The sequence below is a fragment of the Leptinotarsa decemlineata genome, unplaced genomic scaffold (genome assembly GCF_025532065.1).
Source record: "Leptinotarsa decemlineata unplaced genomic scaffold, Ldec_3_MD MMD2_tig00000010_RagTag_RagTag, whole genome shotgun sequence".
NCBI lineage: Eukaryota > Metazoa > Arthropoda > Insecta > Coleoptera > Chrysomelidae > Leptinotarsa > Leptinotarsa decemlineata.
Genome location: NW_027412538.1, coordinates 2,945,791 through 2,967,396, shown reverse-complemented (window position 1 = coordinate 2,967,396; position 21,606 = coordinate 2,945,791). Strand labels below are relative to the sequence as shown.

Sequence of the window (21,606 nt, the reverse complement as noted above, 5' to 3'; positions counted from 1 at the left end):
TATTTAATATGATTTCAGCATCATTTTCCAAAACTACTTTTTCAAATACAAAGGTAATGATAAAACTACTGTTACAAGAATGTTTCGGCTTTTCAGGTCGTCTTCTGTTGAAATTTATTCCTGACGTAGGTGGTAAATATAACCTTTGCGATAACACAGATCGCTGAAGATGCCAAACACTTGCGCCACTTGTAGAGAATATGGCCTAAAACCCGAAGCCACAGACAGTTACTGTTACTAACGTTCTCTACTGCCGTTATTCATTATTTCTGATCATATTGTTAATAATAATTATTGTACAAAAAATAATCACAAATACTCTAACGCAAGCACGTAAAATTTCAAAACAAATGCAAATAGTATGTCCACTCCAAAAGTCCAAAGAGTCGAGACGGTACCCAAGGAGTAACTCTTTTCACTCCGCTCCTGAAATAACGAACGTCACTCGATTTACTCCGTTTTTAAAATCCGAACGATCGTGGAGTGAAAAGTTTGAAGTCTGGATGTGGTCTGGAGTTGATATCCGAACTCACCTCATATTAACCTTGTGTTTTGCTTCATAAGTTTGATTAGTATGATGTGTTTTATATTTTGATTTTGATTAAAAGTGTATGTGATTATAATTTTTGAAGCTGTGAAATGAAAAACAATATAAAATCATTTGATACCATCATAAGAACAATCGATGAAGATGATGACATCGAATATTTTTCAGAAGAGAGTGATATCGAAGTTGAGGTTAGAAACACATTGTCTTTAATTTAGTTCCATTAGAATTAATTCTCAAACCTGCTTTTTCAATAAACAGTAAGTTAATTAGAAAAGGAGTGAACAATATCTACTGTTTTATAAATATCAAAGATATTGTTTGAAAAATTGAATCTGTCCTTAGTAGAATTTCAAATTAAAATTTTTCATTCAGTTCAGTTCAACTGATCCAGTCTTCTAGTAGTAAATCGCATGAATCAGTCATAAGAATTAACAGGTACCACATTTGTCATTGACTAAAAACTTGTATGAATGTTTCCATTGAAAATTAATGCTCCTACTCCCTAGGATATGAAACTGCTGCAGAAAGTCATCTTCAATTTGTCTTTTGGAAACTTGTAGTCAGTAGTTCAGAAACTGTAAAAATCGGTAAACTGACTATCCCCCTCTTTGGGAGAAGCTTGATTTCATGTTTTTTTGATATAATTTCAATATATTCAATACTTTATCTTCAATACATAGTTGTAGAGGCTCAAAGTAAGGTGCAACTCATGCAGTTTAGTTATATAGTTTTTCCTTTCATTGATAACTTTTTTGATGTTGTTTATGAATGACGTACACTGTAGTTGACGGTCTTTTCCTAAAGATATATTCATTTAGTGATATTTTTGTCTGGACAAAATTTTTCACATTATTACTGGTGACTAATTCTATATGCTGGTAGATCATCCTTGTTTGTGGAAATGGTAAACTGTTTTAGTAAGTTTTGATGTTATGCATTTATCCAGTTCCAACTGTTTATGGAATATGTACCTACCTGTTTTTCAATACCATTGATTTAATTTGCAATATTTTATTTCAGTTCCAACCTACGAAACAGAAAAGTAAAAATAAAGCAGATTTTGCAACAGACTTCAATTTTGTGAGCTCTGTGGAAGAGTACAATAAAGATTCTTGGAATGATCTCACAAAATATGTCAAGCGCAAAGCCAAACAAAAAACTGATGACAAAATAAAAAAAATTCGGCAAGCTCAAATTGAAGATGATAATGATGAAAAAGATGAGGAAGATGAACACTCAGATATTTCATTGTCCGACGATGAAATGAAACATGATAAGATCAAAGTCAAGGAAAATAAGAAAAAGAAAGTCAAGGCTAGTGAGGAAACGGAAACATTTTTTGATGATATTGAAATCAATACTGAGGCTGGTAGTTTCTATCAGATGAATTTATCACGACCTTTATTGAAGGCTATTTCTGAAATGAAGTTTGTCCATCCAACTCCTATTCAGTCGGCAACAATTCCAGTAGCTTTGCTAGGTAACATTGTTTCAGTAGAATTAGCTATATATGTTTTAAAAGATTCATAAACATTTACCGACTTATTCAATAGGCTTTCGTCTCAATTTAATATTTTTGGTGAACAAATTAGGCAATTGAAATATTTTTAGAGCAGTTTTTTTTTGACAAAATGGTTAAGGCTTTCGCGGCCAAGGTTTTCAGTGTCACCATTTTTCGGGTCTGAAGGACATCGATTTTTCGAATTTTTTTCTGAAGTTTCGCTGGCACGAGTGTCTAGCTTTTCCAGAGGTTTATACATCCTTAGTCAATCTCCAATGAGAGCAGACGTCAGGAAGAAATTCCAAAAATTGACGGCCTTCAAACCCAAAAATTTTTTTTATTGTGATAGACAAAACTAATTGCAACTGATTTTTCAGGGATTAACCCAACTCTATCATTTCGAATAATATAAGTAAAGTTGGAATGACAACTCCACTCACTATTAATTGACAGAAATTTCAAGCCTCAACTATTAACAATAAATGAGAGTCCCTTTGGCAGTTATGTGCAAAATGAAGTTTTGCCATGGGCCGCCGAATGGGATTGGCTTTCTCTCTTCCTCTGCAGCTTTCACTGCAAGTAGGTATTAGATGACATCAGAGCCTAAAAAACATTGCATACCTGATCTAATATCAGATTAAATTGTTTTGACCTGTCATATTGTATAGAATCTCGACATTGTTTTTAGCCTCTAATACCATCTACTTTAGGTGTGTTTGTTCAATACAAATCTGATCGCTCGATAAATTTGCTTCGCTGGCAAGCGTTCGATAATGCAGATCTATTGTCTCGGTTACATCTGATCTATGTTTGGTATTTACAAGCGTGAGTAAAAAATGTGATCGTTTAGCTCCGAGATTACCTTCAGGATCGGATAAATTTTATAGTTGTCATTTGTTATATTAAAAAAAAAAATCACTTTTGGGGAAATTTTTCACCCTTGTCAGCGCATACTATCTCCAGAAAAGATTCATTATTGACATATGATGCTCTAGTCATTTTAAAATAGTTGTAAAGAATGTTTGCATTTTTAAAATAAAATTATAAAGTACTGTGCTGTTATAGAAAACATTTTATCGATCATATATTAGAGATTTTGTGATAACAAATAGTAACACAAAAGTCGACTTGTCATTCAGATCGAATCAAGCATTTGTTAAATATATTTCGCTCCTTTGACTCTGTGAGCACTTTGTATCAAATCTGTATCTGCTAGCTCGGCTCTAGAGATTTAATTCTTATTATAATATCGTCAGATTTAATTTATTTCAGGTAGAGATATTTGTGGGTGTGCTGCCACAGGTACGGGTAAGACAGCTGCCTACATGCTACCAACCTTGGAACGTCTCCTCTATAGGCCATCAGGCAATGTACCAGTCACTCGAGTATTAGTTCTGGTTCCCACCAGAGAATTAGGTGTCCAAGTTTACCAAGTCACCAAACAAATTAGCCAGTTTTCAGACATCCAAATCGGTTTGGCAGTAGGAGGATTGGATCTCAAAACACAAGAAGGCATCCTGAGAAAAAACCCAGATATTGTCATTGCCACCCCTGGTCGTTTAATTGACCATTTGAAGAGTACACCAACATTTAGTTTAGAATCAGTAGAAGTACTTATACTGGACGAAGCTGATCGGATGCTTGACGAATACTTTGCTGAACAAATGAATGAAATCATCAAGCAGTGCTCAAAGAAAAGACAAACAATGTTGTTCTCTGCAACCATGACTGATGAAGTGGAAAGTTTAGCAGCTGTTTCTCTCACTAAACCAGTTAGATTGTTTGTTGACAGTAATAGAGATGTAGCATTCAATTTGAGACAAGAGTTCATCAGGATCAGGTCAGAGAAAGAGGCTGAAAGAGAGCCAATTCTTGCTGCTTTAGTTTGTCGAACATTTCGTGAACACTGTATGGTGTTTGTACAGACTAAAAAGCAAGCCCATCGATTGCATATCTTGCTAGGTTTACTAGGACTACGAGTGGCTGAACTACATGGTAACCTCACCCAACCGCAGCGTTTAGACAGTTTAGAAAAATTTAAGACAAAACAAGTTGATATTCTTATAGCTACAGATGTTGCTGCTCGTGGTTTGGATATATCAGGAGTTCAGACTGTTATTAATTTTATTATGCCTGCCACTGTGGAGCATTACATTCACAGAGTCGGAAGAACAGCAAGAGCAGGACGTGCTGGGGTTTCTGTAAGTTTAGCAGGGGAGAAGGAAAGGAAAATTGTAAAAGATGTCATTAAACGAGCAAAAAATCCTGTTAAAAGTAGGGTTATACCTGCAGATATCTTAGAGAAGTACAAGGACAAATTACTGCGATTAGAACCTCAGATTACACAAATCCTACAAGAAGAATATGAAGAGAGGATGCTTAGTAAAGTAGAAAACCAAGCGAACAAGGCTGAAAAATTACTGAAAGGAGAGCAAGACGAGAAGCGACCATGGTTTCAGACCAAAACCCAGCGAAAGGAAGAAAAAGATCGGCTTAGTCTCAAAAATGTAAACGAAAAGAATAAAATATCTAAAGACATTAAGAAGAAAAATAAAAAAGGCGGAAAAGAAACACCAGAAGATAGGGTCAGTAATGAATTGAACAAAGTTGCTTTACTTCAAGCAAAACTGGCTAAGAGAAAACAGAAACAAAAGAAGATTGCCACAGTAAAAGATGACACTTTGGCAGCTGTTGCGGCTTCAGGTAAAAAACGGAAGTCACATTTTGCAGATTTGGTCGATACATCACAGAAAAAGGCGAAAAAACTTCGATATGATGCTAATTTCAAACAGAAAATGAAGAATAAAGAAGTAAAAAATAAGAGCAATAAAAAAACTGTAAAAAAAGGAAAGAGCTTCGGTAGGCCCCAACAGAAAAAAAGAAAATGATGAGGAATAGTTTTATTCAGGTTTCTTGTTTTCGTTTTTTAAATAAAAAAAAATTATTTTACATGTAGTATTACTCAAACCCCAACAATGAAATTATGTTTTCGATATTTTTGCATGGGTCATATTTTGGTCAACTGAATTTACATAGAATTTTCAGTCTTAGTAGTATCATGCTACTATAAATAATAAGTGAAAAATTTTAAGAACTCTTTCAGTTGAATGAGTAAATATTTGAAACTACTCTCTCGATTATAAATGCTGGTCAAACAGGTACAGTTCTGGTGTGGGAGTAGTATCAATAATTGATATTGGAAACAAAGGTTCTCAAAATTCTTTTTGTAGTTTGTATTCCATATCAAATGAAATCTTTGTATCTTTTTTTTCATTTATTGTTTTCCGTAGGGTTTATGAAAAATGTCTGCTTTAATTAATATTATCATTTTTTGATTAACAAATTGATGAAAAAACAGTTTTATGATATTACCCAAAACCACAATGATCTTAGATGGGATCTTTTTTGTGTGAAGAATATATCTGGAAATTCTACAATTAACAGGTGGCATTTAAAATATTTTAAAAATCTTGGTTTTTACAGGCTTTTATATACCTACTAGACTGTTTTAAAAGTATCATTCGTTTTTATGAGTCTACTTTAAACTGTAATATCTCGGTGAATACTTATTCAATTTAATCAAAATAAGCGCCATTTGAATTAGTGTATTTTTGCCAATGTGAGGCAAGTTAATTAATTCCGTGAGCTCAGAAGTCGACGAAGGTCGTTTTTGCCCGGTCCTGTTTGACGAAGGTTCTATCACTGAGAAAAATATCGAGGTGCTTGAAAAGATGGTAGTCGGTTGGCAAGACGTCTGTGGAGTATAGTGGGTTAGGCGTATTTTGACGCTCAATTCCTTCAATTATCGGACGGTAGTTTGTGAAACATGCATTGACGTGGAGGAGAATCCTGTTGACCAGTGTCGCCTGCTGCTGCCACAATTTTTGGTACATTTCGTCGGTCTCCTCACAATTGGTTTTGCCCGGTTGCAGAAAGTTATAGTGAATCTCACTAGCCGCTGAGCACCATACAGTAATCATGGTAGGTTTTTGCCTTTGGAAAGTGCCTGTCCAGATGTCCAGAACGTCATCTGTTATCATAGACTTCATAGAGGATCTACTTTTCATCATATCATATATGATCGGAACGTTTTCAAAATATTCTCTAGATGATTATGAACATAAGATGTGGATATTATGTTATATGTCCGCGTTCTCGGCGATGAAGCTTCATTGCTTGGACCGCCCCTCTACCCCCGCGCATCGTACCCCGTCGTCTTACAGTAGGCGCGACGCGCAATGGCTAGTAAGCCATTACTCGTCGCAGTAGCGTTGCGTCAAGTTAGTCTTGACTTTTACTTGACAAATTACTTGGTGTAAAAGACAAAGTTCAGCTATATTGTATAGGTATACTAAAAACAACAATTGTATCAATTTTCATAAGAATTTGACAGACATTCGAAAATGTGCAATGTAAAAAAGTATCCAGTTTATTGAATTGATGAATGTAGCCGTTACTACGTGGTAGAAAATCATAAAGAAGCAAAGAGAATTGAAACTTTCTATGTTTTTTACCACTTCTATGAAAGTGGTGAAAAACAGAAAGTTTCAATTCTCTTTTCTTCATCCAGTTTATTTGTATTCATGGCTCGGTATTTTGCATATATAGTGGCTACCACATAAAGGTAGATATATGCTATCGCGGACTTTTATTTGGAACTATATGAAATAAACAATCTTACAGTACCTACATCTGCATGTAACTCCAATGGTATAGGCAGCGCAGGCCAAGATAGCTCTCGGGAAGTAAGAATTTTTCCGACTTACTTAAATACTTATCGTGATATTATGGCCAAAATTACACAAAACCTTTGTAAATTGTAGCCTATATGGTATTCATGTAAAGTTTCATCCGAATCCGTTTAGGCGTGAAAGAGCCACAAACATATACACACATACATACATCCTCACAAACTCTCATATTTATATTAGTATGGATATATGACAGTAATTAATAATGAATAATGATATTCTAAAATATTTTCAATCAAAAAGCGTAGTGATGTTAATGTATTGCAATATCAAGTATACCCGAATTAAAACACCCGTACATGTACATACATTATACTTTTTTCTCATTTCGAGAAACAGATGAAAACAGATTCAAAGTTCACAAAATACTTTTCAGCTATTTTCTGCGTTTAGCATCAAAATTTATCCAAATACATTTTCGCGCTTCTGATAAGCAATTGTTTTTTTCTACAATCGTATTGCCTATGTATACAAAAGTTTTTCAATTTTTGACATAAAGTTGGTAATCTTTTGAGACAACGAAAATTGTCGAAAATCCCAATCCTTAGACCTTAGACAATGCTTTTGCCATTACTTCTGCCTTTCAACGACAAAACTTCACAAAAAAGAAACTTATTGTTTTTACACGTAGATGTCGCATTCTGTTGATAGATATTAGATTCTCTATTATCTGATGTGAGGAATGTACATTACACACAACTTTCATAATTTTGTTACCAATCGTTATTATATAGCTAAAGATGCATAAAAACTCCTAATATTGTTACCAACCCCCTTTTTTTTTTCAAAAACTCTACGCGCGGGAAATGAAATTTAACCGATTTTGTACTCATGTTGATAGATGGTGTAAGGATCGAAATCTGTCGCGCGAATTTTGTTGACATCTTAAATTTATGGAGTGCAAGCTGAAAAATTTCTCAGCTAATGTGAACAACAGTGAAAACTGAAGTGCCCACTTGACATTGTCAAGTAGCGTCATTAGAGGTGCACTCTGTTCTGTAAATGGAATGCTGATATTTCTTGAATCTCTTTATTATTTCTTTGTCAAGAGTGCGATATGTCGAGAGTTTTTGAGAAAATATTTCACATTGGGAAGAAGTCCAAGTGATTACAACAGAAATATTATATGCATCTGGAACTAATCAATTCATCACTAAAATTACGGAAATACATGGAAAAGAAAGTGACTTGCTCCCTCTAGCGAAAAATCATGCGACAATGATCCCTATTTCTATTAAATTTTGCTGGAGTGAATCTGTAATGGAAGTGTACAACTTGCCAGCAAAGTTGAAGTAATAAGGCGAAAGCTCCTAATACCAAAAACAGCGCCTCAAAGTAGCTAAAGGAATCAGTTCAAATGAAACCACTTTGGTTTTTACTAATGACTTATGGCGAAGCCTAGCAGACTTCTGGCTTGCAATGAAATGAGCCACAACATTCTGGAAATGACATCCGACAGACTCAGTTCAGATGACTCAAACACAGGAGACAGATACCAGATGCATAAAGACCTATAATTTATATGTAGAGAGATTGGCAAAAAACAAACTGTACTGGAAGCACTTGGCTCTCGCTGAGCAAAACATCTATGTTGGTGGTGAACTTCCAAAGAAGAACCTCCTAAATAGAAATACCTAACAACTTGTCTCAGGTCTGAATGCCTGGCCAAACCGAGATGGAAGGAAATGTATCTGCTGACTACCTTACAAGGGAGAGCGCTACAAACAGTTTCATCGGAACAAAACCTGCCATATTGGTACTGCCTTGGGCTTTGCTAACCTGGACTGCAAAAAGACTTACAAACTTCTGATGAAATTTGCCAAGATTGGACCATTCCAAGGCATTTATACATCCTTCGAAGTTGTTCTGTCGAAAGGCAATTTGAATAGAACTACGAGAACGTCTACGAGATTATGCACCATATGATATCGATGTTATTTCAGTGGCTATGGTCAAAATATTACATGTAAAGAAAACTACAAAAACTCGCCTACCGAGAGTGCCTCAAATAATTCAAATTGATTACAAATAACAATGAAGAAGTACAAACAATCGGAGAATTTGTAATAAACAATATATTCCCTCGCAACGATTACACATCCATTCACATAATTTCAAATTTTTCACTAACGAGCGGATAGTACATTGAATTAACAACGACAAAAAAATTGCTTGCTAAACAACTTGAATCAGTTTCGGAACCCACTCAATTTTCAGGACAAAATACCAATGCCCGAGATTCTGAAATCAAAATTTGATAGCATTTCATGAAACGATTACTGAAAGAGTTGAACATCAACAAACCTCGTAGTCCTGACGAAATAAACGTCATCGTACTTGTCAATGGACTGACGCTGTTTTATAGGCTGTTGTAAGGAAAAAATCATTCAAGTTCAGGTTATACCTACACATAAAAAGGGCAAGTAACCTTCCAAATAATTGAAGATTAGTCGGTATAAATGCATTGATATAGAAATAAGTCATTTCACAATGTATGAATTAATATAAAACCCTTAAAGTTTAGGAATGAAGAAGACTGATTGACTCAAAACATATGAGACTCATCTTATCGATATTTCCTTCTATTGGACGGCGGGCGCGTAGACACTTCCATATTAGAGTGCTATCGTCAAATTCGCAAGGTCTACCTACTACAGTTTACTGCCAATAAAAATTCATCGGAGAAGTAGGGGGTTTGGGTTACGTCAGATAAGTCAGCTGAAAGTTATTTTAATTCATTTTTCTGGGTAGCACTCTACTGAAAAAATGCCCAATATCATAAATGAAATTAAATTAGATTTCAAAGATGTTTTATTGAGGCCTAAAAGATCGACTATAAAGAGCAGAAACGATGTGAGTAAATTAAATGCTGACTGAAATATATATTGATTTGCTACTAGCACTCTAAGTAGGTAGGTACTTGATTATGCCTATGCTTATTTTGTCATTCTTCATTTGTTGTTTAAATATTTTCTATTGTTCGAATAACATAGGTATGTATGCTTAACGTATTCTTGCAGTGATTAGGTATATTATGGTCTTGGTACTCACCTACGATTGTAGGTTTTGAAATGAAACTACATAATAACATGAAAGATAGATAATGGATTTGAGAACATAATTAAAATTTTGAAAAATATAGTTTAGTGCTGGACTAAAAAAGTAGGTGTCTATGATGAACATTGTGATGAAATATAAAACGTTATTGCGGCCGACTGTAGAATTCGTCGTTTTTTTCGTCAAAATCTAGAAGCAGCCTTTGAAAGTATTGCTCAGGCTAAGAAAATACAGTTCTTTAAACTTTATAACGTACCTACGTTCTCAAGAATAAACAAAAAGTCAGTGAGACAGCGCATTGAAATTTTTTAAACATTTTCATTAAATATCATTTCTTTTGCTTCGATTTTGCCAAACGTCTACTATCGCGTAACATATTTGGGTATATCAATCAATCCAGTGATCTACTTTTGTAAGGCCTCTTTAGTGATATTTGTTGAGATAAATTTTCGTGATTGCAAGTATTTCCTTGTATTCTAGTATAGGTATGCGTATGATTGGTAGATGTCAACTGTTTTTTAGTTCACATGTGGTATGAATAGGGTTAGCGATGTAGAATAAAGAGAAGAAGAAGAATAATAGGTTAGGTTAAGTACGGTACGGGAAAAACGTTTTCCCTTTTTTCGTTGTCATTAAAAGATAGCATGTATTGTAAGTTGTAAGCAATTGAATATACATAGTGTGAAAAGCAAGACACGGTTCTCACTTAATTACAAAGAAACTATCACGATAAATAACAATATTCTGTAATGAGCATTTCAGAATCGAACTAGGGCAATACCAACTCCTCATTTTTGTAAAATTTCCTTAGTTATGTAATATAAATGTTGAAATGATTACAGAGTACAGGCGGTGAACGTAAAAAATAAATGAACTCAGAAAATCAAGATCTACGATACAGATAGTGTTGAAGTCGCTAGATTGGAGGACGAGAAAAACAAATATAAGATACCTGTGTGTAATTTCATATATTTATAGAAACTTCCGGGATTGATGTGATGATCTCATTAAATATAATATTAATGAAAAAAGTATATTTGAAATTCAAATATTCATTAAAAAAAATTCATCGTATCAGAAGAAAATACAAAGACTGAAAACAACACGTTTCTGAGATGAAACTGCTGATATCCGTTCTAATCGTAGAAATAAATATTTTTTTTATTATAATAGGTACATATAAAATATGAACACTTGGCATTGTGTAATAGAAACAGTACAAAAGAGGGATGTAATTTGAGAAAACTATTTTCCGGATCTTATGGCCGTGGTCTGCAGGTTATGTCTGACGTTTTGTCCACTACTGCGGTAGATATCATCAAAGGCGATGTGGTAACACTGCGACCGTTACCAGATACGGGATAGTTACCGGATATCCGTTTCATTTCTTGATAAGGAAATAATAAAGATATTCAATAAATCACAGCATTTCATTTACAGAGGTGCATGGTACAACTCAAGTGACACTGCGTGACAATGTCACGCTTCAATTTTCTACGTTGCTCACATTTGGGAATAAATTGATATTAGGTGAATAATTTCTCACATTATGATCCATTAATTAAAATTGAAAATCTGAACAAAATACACGCGACATATTTCCATTCTTGTACCATCTATCAACATGTGTACAAAGTTAGGTCAGTCTCACAAAACAAAAGCGAATCGGTAAATACACCATGCATCTTGTATTCAGGGTTGCCCCCTACGACACGGTTCCTGTAAGCCAAACCATTGATTTTTTCGGGAATTTCTCCATTTCATTATAAGTATATTGATTAAGGCTACAGAAAAAAATCATTTTGGGTTCTATAGGGTGGCTAAAAAAAGTGACACATCAAAGTTTTGTTTTTTCAAATGGAACACTCTGTATTTCGTTACACTTTTGAATTTTGATTTCATATATACAGGGTGATTCAAAAGTACTTTGACAAACTTCAGGAGGTGATTCCTCACAATATTCTAATATGAATAGCCCAAATAAATAAATGTCCGGAAACGCTTCGTTTCCAAGATACAGGATGTTGAAGTTTTATTTTTATTTTTGTTTTTTTCAAATAACTTTTGAAATACTGAACTTAATGGAACGAATCTTGGTAATAGGAGATTTTTGGTGTCGAATTCGAACCTGATGTTCTTATTGCTCTTACTCGTAGGGGGCACCACCTACACGTCTTTTTCTTTTTTAAAGATTCATAACTTTCATGGGCGTACTTCCTCTATCATATAATCGTAAATAAGCTACCCTTGTTACTAGTCGCTGAAGGTGGACACTTCCAACAATTTATTCGAATACAATTTAGTTTCGTTTATTTTAGTTTATTCTACATATTCAAAATTTCCTGAAATAAAATGTTGATATTTTTTGCAAATTTTATTAAAACAAATACTGATTATGCACCCTTGATACAAAAATAACTATTTCGCTTAAGGATGTCATAAAGGAACGTACCCAACAGTAATGACCTCTTCAAACGAGTAAAACGTCAAATTTATTTCCAAAGCATTCTTGTGAAAAATGCAAAATATTCGTAATAACTTCAACATGCATCGATTATCAAATAATCGACTGGAAGTTTTCAAGTTCAAATATTTAGAAAACGGTTGCTTAAAGCGACTAGTAACAAGGGTAGCTTATTTACGTAGATATGATAGAGGAATCGATTTTTTTACTGAAAAATGTGCTAGAAGTACGCTCAAAAAAGTTATGAATCTTTAAAAAAGAAAAAGACGTGTAGGTGACGCCCCCTACGAGTAAGAGCAATAAGAACATCAGGTTCGAGTTCGACACCTCAAAAACCTCCTATTACCAAGTTTCATTTAATTAAGTTCAGTATTTCAAAAGTTATTTGAAAAAAACGAAAATAAAAATAAAAATTCAACATCCTGTATTTTGGAAACGAAGCGTTTCCGGACATTTATTTATTTAGACAATTCATATTAGAATATTGTGAGGAACCACCTCCTGAAGTTTGTCAAAGTACTTTTGAATCACCCTGTATAATTTTGATTTCATATATTTCATCGAAATATATGAAATCAATGACCGTTGGTTTGCCTTATTTTTTGAAATAATAGGATTCATATCCTGAAAATTGGCAAATATCAGGTTTTTTATATACATCAAATAAAAATAATGACGTTTTTCCAACACTTTCATTCGATAGAGCATATTTTAAAAAAAACTATATTTGCTAATTTCAGGATATGAATACGGCTAACCGACGGTTATCGCGCTGTACCCTGTATAGATTCTGGTGGCGAAAACGAGTTAATATCAATGTCTTTTGTTAGGTTTGAGGGCCGCCGTAATTCTCTAATAAATAAATTCTGCATTATTCGACGGCCCATAAACCCGACAAAAGACACCGATAAAATGATCTTTCCAATATTATTTTTATAAATGTTGCAAGCACAATGGACGACTTTATGAACCACAGTGTTTTTCTCTTTTAGGTGAATTTATATAGGAATATAACATTTCGGAATTCAAAACAAACTTACAATGGCATTCCTGTCATGGCGTCGAACATGGACACTGTCGGAACTTTTCAGATGGCAAAGGCTCTTTCAAAGGTGAGTTTTTTCGCATGAAATTGAGTTCATAATGTAATATTATAAAACCATATTTTATAATAGGAAATAAAAAGTTATATAGGTAACTGTAATTTTCTGATCAGTATATCAGTTTAATTTTTTCATAAATTCATTCATATATGGTCCGGGGTTGACAAAATAGAACTAGGTTTTGACTGAAATCTACAAAAATTACTTTAAAGTACTCTATATCAATGAGATTCAGTATTTCCTTTCATTCTTTTATAATTTTCATTTTCAACTATTGAATTGGTTTCTCGATTTGAGAAACGTAGGTAGGTACAGCAATGAAACTTCATTTTTACAAATTTTAATCGTGTAGAATATGTTTATCATATGGAGTTCCTTGGTGGCCGTGGTAGTGGACGGACGTGCTGATAACGTCCGTCCACAAAGAAGGTACGCGGATGCCCTGTGCTATCGTGGAGCTTCGTTTTGTGTTGTGTTGTATTAAAATTGAAATGTGGAGTTTCTAAAAAAGTGATGAATAAGTAGCCCCCTTTATTCACGCCGGTATCCAGGCCGGGGTGGTTCGGATAACCACGTAAAGGGGGCTATATATGTGAACAATTACCAAGAGGTTTCCCAATCAGGAGGCGACTTCAAAAAATCAAATTGTTTTTATGTTAAAAAAAACTAGTGTTTTTATTATAATAATTTAGAAAAAAATGGGTGGCAGCATTGATTTATGCAAGACCGCTGCGCCCCCCGACGAAGCTCCTGTTATCCAACAGGAGGAGCATTGGTCATATGCGCCTGAAGATAGGAAGCAACGACCATCTAAAATAGAGAGAGAGATGATTATCATATACAAACACTTGCAGTTCTAACAGTTTTTATAAACTGTCACATAGTAGCTAGTTAGAATTGGTTGTAAGTTTATTTCTTGAAGATTTTTTTTCAGTGGTACTTCTCTAGAATATTTTTCAAATTGCCTTTTGTACTCGTCGGTCTGTCTATTGCTGCATTGGTTCAGCGTCAAGTGTCGGTCTATCGGTTCTGGTCTGGTATTTATGTCCCTGGACGAGTGGAGGGGGGACCGGTAGTGGGCGGATGGTGGAGTTGGTGATGGAAATGAGGATGGGCCCAATGCCTCATTGGATTGGGCATTGTGTCCTCAGGTGTTCGAAAAAAATTGGAAATTTGATTGTTGCCTTATTAATGCCCCTTCAGTATTCAGCTCACTTTGCCGGTAACTCCATGAATATAAGGAAGAAAAGTCTTTTGATCCGTCTGTTCATCGAACTGTTTGGGATGTGGGGGAAGGGTTTGCTGAAACTGGATGGATCCTTGGCTTTGGGATTCGGGGTAGTCCTTTTGGTCAAGAGCGGATTTGGGTTTCTTAGATTTATTATGGCTGTCAGTGAGTCTAATAGACCTGTGTATGAAGAATAGAACGGAATTTACTTGGGCAGGATGATTATGGGACTTGGCATTGACGTAGCGGTTAGTATGGGTTGGTTTTAGGTAAACAGTGTTTGCGAAAAGAAATCAATTAGATTTTGTGAGGAAAACGTCCAGGAATGGAAGTGAGTTGTCATAACTGACTCTCATTCGACTTCCATCATACTCCTCTTCGGGAATGAGACACTCAAAGACAGGAAAATCTACTCTTCACTCCTCATTCGAAAGACCAAACATCTATGTCACCTTTCTTTTCTCAAAGCTTGTCGAACACATCAAGTAATTCCCAAGGCATTTCAGATCAGGTCAGGATAATTCGCAAAGCTACTGAAATTGAAAAACGTCCAACTCCCTCAACAGACGAGATGACTCACGGAGATTACCTCCTTCGTGACAGTAATGATTACTGTAATTACTGTCAGCATCGCCTTCACTACCGGTCCCTCCCTCCACTCATCCAGGGACATGCATACGAGACCAGAACCGATGAACCAACAGGAGTCCATTCGGTCGAGGAATTGGTTAGCCAACGATACAGGCGGAAATTCACGATGATGCGTTAGTTAGGGAAGCTATAGATTATACTGTAGACGACTCCCCCCAATATAGAAGGCCCCGACACTGTTGAATGAGACCCTCATATCGGATGAATAATTTTCTCACCCCAACCAGGTAGCGGTATACCGTGAAGTGCGGTACGGGAGTTTGGGGACTTTCATACCGTCATCAATCCCCAGTCTGTTATGCCTTGTTTATCCTTCTCTACAAACTTACATCGTAAGGGTAAGGGAGCTACGCACCAACCTGTTTAAATTAAGACGATGACTCGGATGGACCGACAATTGACGCTTGGGAGTAGGGGCAGATTGAGATCCTTGCGGAGATCAACGACGAGACCTGTGGAGTAGATAGATTGAGACCTCAGTATAGTGCTGGCTTCTGGAAAATGGCTTCAAGTCGAAGCTGAAACGTCGAACTACCAAAAACACAAGACGCGGTTCAAGTCGCATATCCGAATTGAAACAAGACATATTATGGTGTATTTTAATTTTTCTTGTTGGGTTGCAAAATTCCAGAATATAACATTCATGAACGTTTATTATATTTCTAGCATGGATTATTCACCTGTATTCACAAATACTACACCGTCGAAGAGTGGAAGACTTTCGCTTTGGAGAATACAGATTGTTTGAAAAATATGGCAGCTAGTTCTGGTATACTTGACGCCGACTTTGAAAGATTATCAGATATTTTGAACGCCGTTCCAGGACTTTCTTTCGTTTGTCTGGATGTCGCAAACGGTTATTCTCAACATTTTGTTGAGTATGTGAGAAAAGTCAGAGCTGCTTTTCCTAGTCACACTATAATTGTAAGTATGTACAGATACCTTGAGCACGATTTGGTTTAAGTAAAGGCGATGACATTTCTCCTTATGAAAATGCTATCTATGGGATCGACAAAAGATTCTATCCAATCATTATATGCGAGCGCTTTCGATAGCAAACTGTACTATCATCTTCATGGCTCTACTCAAACTGAACGTTTTATCTTCTTGTTCGTTTTTTTATACGGTTAGATCGCCTCAGTGAATTTGTTATTGTTGTTAATGGTTCATTAATTAGGTCTTGGGCAGGTATTTGTCCTCCCTTTCATCCGGATGTCTCATTGAATTTGCCTGTACTTGGGTTATATCAGGTAATATCCTTTGTGTTTTTGTTTCTCTAGGTTCATTGTTTCTGGGAATGAGTATTGTTTTGTGGAGTATATTGAATGTTGGGTCTCGTTGTGTTTTGATTTTTATTTGTTCCTCGATAAATACATTGTGACTTTTGTCAAAGGTACGACGAGCAGAAAAAGTCATACATAAACCTAATAACATATAAATCAAACCTCGCCACACATGCCATACAAAGCAAACATAACTTTCCCTCACCAGAAGACATCAAACTCACCTGATATAACTCAAGTACAAGGAAATTCAATGAGGCATCCGGATGAAAGAGGAGGACAAATAACTGCCTAAGCCCTAATTAAAGAACCATCAACAACAATAACAAATTCACTAAGGCGATATAACCGTATAAAAAAACAAACAAGAAGATAAAACGTTCAGTTTAAGTATAGCCATGAAGATGATAACACATTATGCAATCGAAAGTGCTTCCATATAATAATTAGAAGGATTTGGAACACTCACCTTTCATTATTTTGCTATTTCTTTTCTCTCCTTTTCTATCTTTCATAATATTTACGTTGAAGAGTTCAAAATTTGTTCGAAACAATGCAATTTATTAAAAGTATTGATACTGATCATATTCTTTATTTTTCTTTTAGGCTGGCAATGTGGTGACTGGAGAAATGGTGGAAGAATTGATATTATCTGGTGCTGATATTATAAAAGTCGGGATTGGTCCTGGATCTGTTTGCACCACCAGAATAAAGACGGGAGTGGGTTATCCCCAATTATCGGCTGTGATAGAATGCGCTGATGCTGCGCATGGCCTTCAAGGACACATTATATCGGTATACATTCTCAATTGGTGGTTAAATCAAGTGTTGACGCTATCAACTATTTTTCATTTTTCTATTAGTCAGTGGGCTATGCTTGAAGACTGGCAGTAAACAAATCTAAAGAAATGAACTTTAAACGTTCAAGCCAGTCTCGGATATACCTACACAGTAGGTTGAATGGACTGACGCCTATCAGAAAATAACTACTCCCCTGGCTAATACTATGAAGGGCGTTGGATTATATCCGACAAGCGTCAGTGCAGGAATCTCAACAGAAAATTTCCTGCATATGCAATTGGCAATACAACTGAAAGAGTCGACCTTCAATTCTGGAACGGGCACACTTGCAGACCGGTTTTGGGCTTATTAGTCACTCATCAGTGCAAGACAAAGTCAATGATATTCCATAATTGAAAATCGGAATTCTTTCAGAGTATTTCATTCTTCTTCCTAAGTTGGAGCTAACAACAAAATGTCACTTCATCTAGTGGACGAGGTACTAACCAACTGCATATCCGTAATTTGCCCGATTCCTCTGAATAAGGAAGAAAAAGTTTCTTATTAGTTAGTGGGCTGGCAGCAAACAAATCTAAAGAAATGAACTTTATACAATTTTTCAATTGCAGGATGGTGGGTGTACATGTCCAGGGGATGTAGCCAAAGCCTTCGGGGCTGGAGCAGATTTTGTGATGGCCGGTGGGATGTTTTCCGGTCATGACCAATGCGAAGGTGACATAATTGAAAAGAACGGCAAGAAATATAAACTCTTTTATGGCATGTCTTCCAGTACGGCGATGCAAAAACATGCAGGTAGAAAAACCATCTTTCGCAAGTGTTTCAAGTTTGTTTCAAAAGTTTATATGAGTCTGATTTAAATTCTAGTATCTCAGTGAATTCTACTTACTAGCGACACGCCCTGGCTCCGTACGGGTGCAATGCTGATACTAAATATGATTTCACCCACCGAATAAACAAAGATGAATGATGGAATTTTGACTAAGTATTACGAACTTTTCCGAAACTAATGATATTGAATGACATATTCAGGATAATAGATAGATAGATACTTTATTAATCATGTTATGTACACAAAATACAGTCATGACAAGTCGCAGTTAAAAAATGGTGGAATGGTAGTTCAAAAGAAATAAAGAGGTTTTTTGTAAAAATATGTGTAAATAAATCAATAACATAAATAGAATAATACATTAAAATGTTATTCCAGACACAATGGACATCACAAACACGAACTTGAGCATAAGCCAACAGTGATATAATCAATTATTTTAATAATTGAAAAATTATTAAAAACTTATGATTCTCTGAGCATAGTACCTTGCTTTACACATTTTACATATTTCTCAAGAGAGTAGAAGGGGTTTTCGAGCAAAAATAATTTTATTGTTTTATTGAAAGCGAAAATTCCGAATTTTCTGACTTCCACTGGAAGAATGTTATAGATATAGACGTTCAATTTCAGTGAATTATTTTGGGATTTACTGAGCCTTTGTCTGGGTCCTCTTATTATATCTGCACCTCTGGTGTTGTGCTGATGAATGTCAGATTGTGTTATTCATGTAGGAATCCTTTTGTGAATTTCAATCAAAGTATTCCAAATGTAAATAGAAAGAAGAGTCGCGATTTTTGAATTTTAAAGAGTGGTCTGCGGGTTTTTCTATATTTTGCATTGCACAGAATTCTAACAGATTTTTTGTTGTCGGAAAACGCTAGAAACTGCAGATGAGTTTCCCCAAACGACAATTCCATAATTAAGATGAGAATGGAATAAATAAAAATAAACTGATCTGGGGTTGCTTATATTTGTGCAATGTCAATGTTGTCGCATACTGAAAAGAGAGCGTGACAGTTTCAAATCTAGTTGCCTGATGAACTCAGTCCAGATTAGCTTATCGTCCAAAAAATCCTAGAACCTCCACATTTTCATCCTCTGGAATGGGTTTCCTAGTATAGATCATCAAGTTTTGTGATTTATTGTAGTTTAATTTCAGCTTGTTGTCTATGAACCACTGTTCAGCTTTATCTTTTCTTCCGATACGGTTTCTAGGAAATCATGTTCCTTATGGGAATAAATTAGCGTAGTGTCATCTGCATATAGAACACTTTCGTTTGGGAACAAGAAGGAAGGAAGATCGTTAATATAGAATTAAACAACAGTGGGCCCAGGACCGAACCCTGTGGGACACCAAATTTAAAGCCACTAAAGCTGGACAATCTGTTGTTGAATATTACAGCTTGGAAAAGATTTGTCAAATACGATTTATTAAGTGTGAGAGAGATGCCTCTGATTCCGTGGTAGCTAAGTTTTTCAAGAAGGATTTCATGGGAGACAAATCGCCCTTTTGAAGAATCCCAAGAGCGTCTCTTATATATTTCAAATTGAGACCTTTATTACCGAAATAATACTTTTCAACTTACACAAAAATAATTTTGAAATTTCCTGGAGTGGGCATTTCATTTTTTTGTCCTCCCTCCGTATATGGTTTGCCAATCTATTGAAATCAAATACTCTTACAGGTGGTGTAGCCGAATACAGATCTTCTGAAGGAAAGACAGTAGAAGTTCCTTACCGAGGAGACGTTCAAAATACCGTTCTAGATATACTGGGAGGACTTCGTAGTGCTTGCACTTATACGGGAGCATCAAAAATCAAAGAACTACCACGACGCGCAACTTTTGTGAGATGTACACAACAAGTGAATACGATATATAGTTAAACGAGATGGATCAGTATTCTACCACGATTTTAAAAAGTATTAACGCCAAAAATAGCACAATTTTGTTGTAAAATAGTATACTTATTTATTTTTATTTATTGAAACTTTATATGTAACCACGATGATAATTAGAGCATGTTTTTGAATAACTTCAGTACGATTTCAAATATTTTTTGAAATTCTTTCTTGTTGATATGTAAATGAATTTTCATCTCTATCAATAAAAAAAATTCGTGAGTTCTAGGTTACTGTTAAAATATTTTACAAAAATTTAAAATAATATCTAAATTATTCTGACACAACATGTTGAAAATGTATCTATCATCTTTGGAAATGTTAAAATAAATATTTCAAATAAATTTCCTCATATAATATGTTTATTTATTTATTGGGTTTTTCTCTCAGTTACTGTGGTTAGCCACTTTTCTACTGCCGTCGTTGTAGTCATCACGAAAAATGGAATCATGTTATGTTGATGCCACATGATACGAAAACTTTGGATTATATGAGTGTCATTTTTGAGAGGAGTTGATTGTAATGAAAGGTTTTTTCACTTGTCTCTGTGAAGATCTGTTCTTCCAGTAGTCAATGTGTGAAACACTTTTTTCTGTTTTTATCATTTCAATACCAGTGACACCTATGGCCTGATGACTTTGACAATTGCGGAACTAGCCAAACGCTCAATCCCTAAAGAGATGGGATGGAATCAAAGGATGCAGTCTTGTAAGGATCACCCTGGCGATGACCCACTCTTAACAATAGGATTTCTGACTTACCACTGTCAACTATAGAAAGACCTCCATATTATGGGACTAGTGGACACACCTCTATGCAGGATGTGTGAACAGGAAGATGAAACTGTTTTATGAGAGTGTCCGGAGTTATCGTCAATAAGAGATTGTGTGTTCGGCGAGTCTTGGCCTACACCTGCCGATAAAAAGGAGATGTCTCCTAGTGACCTGTCCATCTTCCTGAAAAGGACAGGATGGACGATGACCATCCACATCCTCCATTGCACATCCTCCCGAGGACAACTCCTCGGGAGGATGTGTAATGAGTCACGTGTGGCCTAATTGCTGTGGACCTACACTCACCCTTCTTACTCTACAAATACAGATATCATTTGAATAGGAATATAAAATGGAGATCGATTACTAAGCATTGCCTCTAGAGTCTGACTTAGTAAAGCAATGATTTCCTATAGCATTTTCTCGACCCCACTGCTGAAGTGTTGTGGGTTGTATCGAAACACTATCGACTATTACTTCCGAGGTATAGAGTGCATTCCGTTCAGAACGAGGCATCCCGAATAAGTCAGTTGCTATCGAGACTATAAAAAAAATCATGAAACACGTCAAATTTTGTTTTCTTGGGTACACACAAAATCATAGTCTGTCAATACTGTATCCAACTTTGTATCATGTTTGACAACTATAAGCAATGGTAGAAAAAATAAAATACTCTTTTCAGTTCTTATTCAATTCCAAACTAGAAAGTCAA

General features: G+C 35.4%; 2 protein-coding genes across 3 annotated transcripts; both read left to right on the top strand.

The window, feature by feature from the left end:
• Positions 1 to 524: 524 nt before the first annotated feature.
• On the top strand, positions 525 to 5,000 carry Rs1 (Dead-box helicase Rs1). The gene is made up of 3 exons (XM_023164679.2): positions 525 to 738; positions 1,571 to 2,030; positions 3,324 to 5,000. The coding sequence occupies exons 1-3, from the start codon at positions 640 to 642 to the stop codon at positions 4,937 to 4,939; spliced, it is 2,175 nt and encodes a 724-aa protein (XP_023020447.2). The 5' UTR covers positions 525 to 639; the 3' UTR covers positions 4,940 to 5,000.
• Positions 5,001 to 9,493: 4,493 nt separating this feature from the next.
• On the top strand, positions 9,494 to 20,478 carry LOC111509013 (GMP reductase 1). Of its 2 annotated transcripts, none has more exons than XM_074171267.1 (6): positions 9,494 to 9,655; positions 13,316 to 13,435; positions 15,972 to 16,229; positions 17,195 to 17,383; positions 17,998 to 18,181; positions 19,907 to 20,478. In XM_074171267.1, exons 1-6 carry the CDS (start codon positions 9,569 to 9,571, stop codon positions 20,104 to 20,106), a joined length of 1,038 nt encoding a protein of 345 aa, XP_074027368.1. In that variant the 5' UTR covers positions 9,494 to 9,568; the 3' UTR covers positions 20,107 to 20,478. The 2 variants fall into 2 exon arrangements, with proteins under 2 accessions (XP_074027368.1, XP_074027369.1); XM_074171268.1 differs by having other exon boundaries at positions 9,595 to 9,714.
• The last annotated feature ends 1,128 nt before the right edge of the window (positions 20,479 to 21,606 follow it).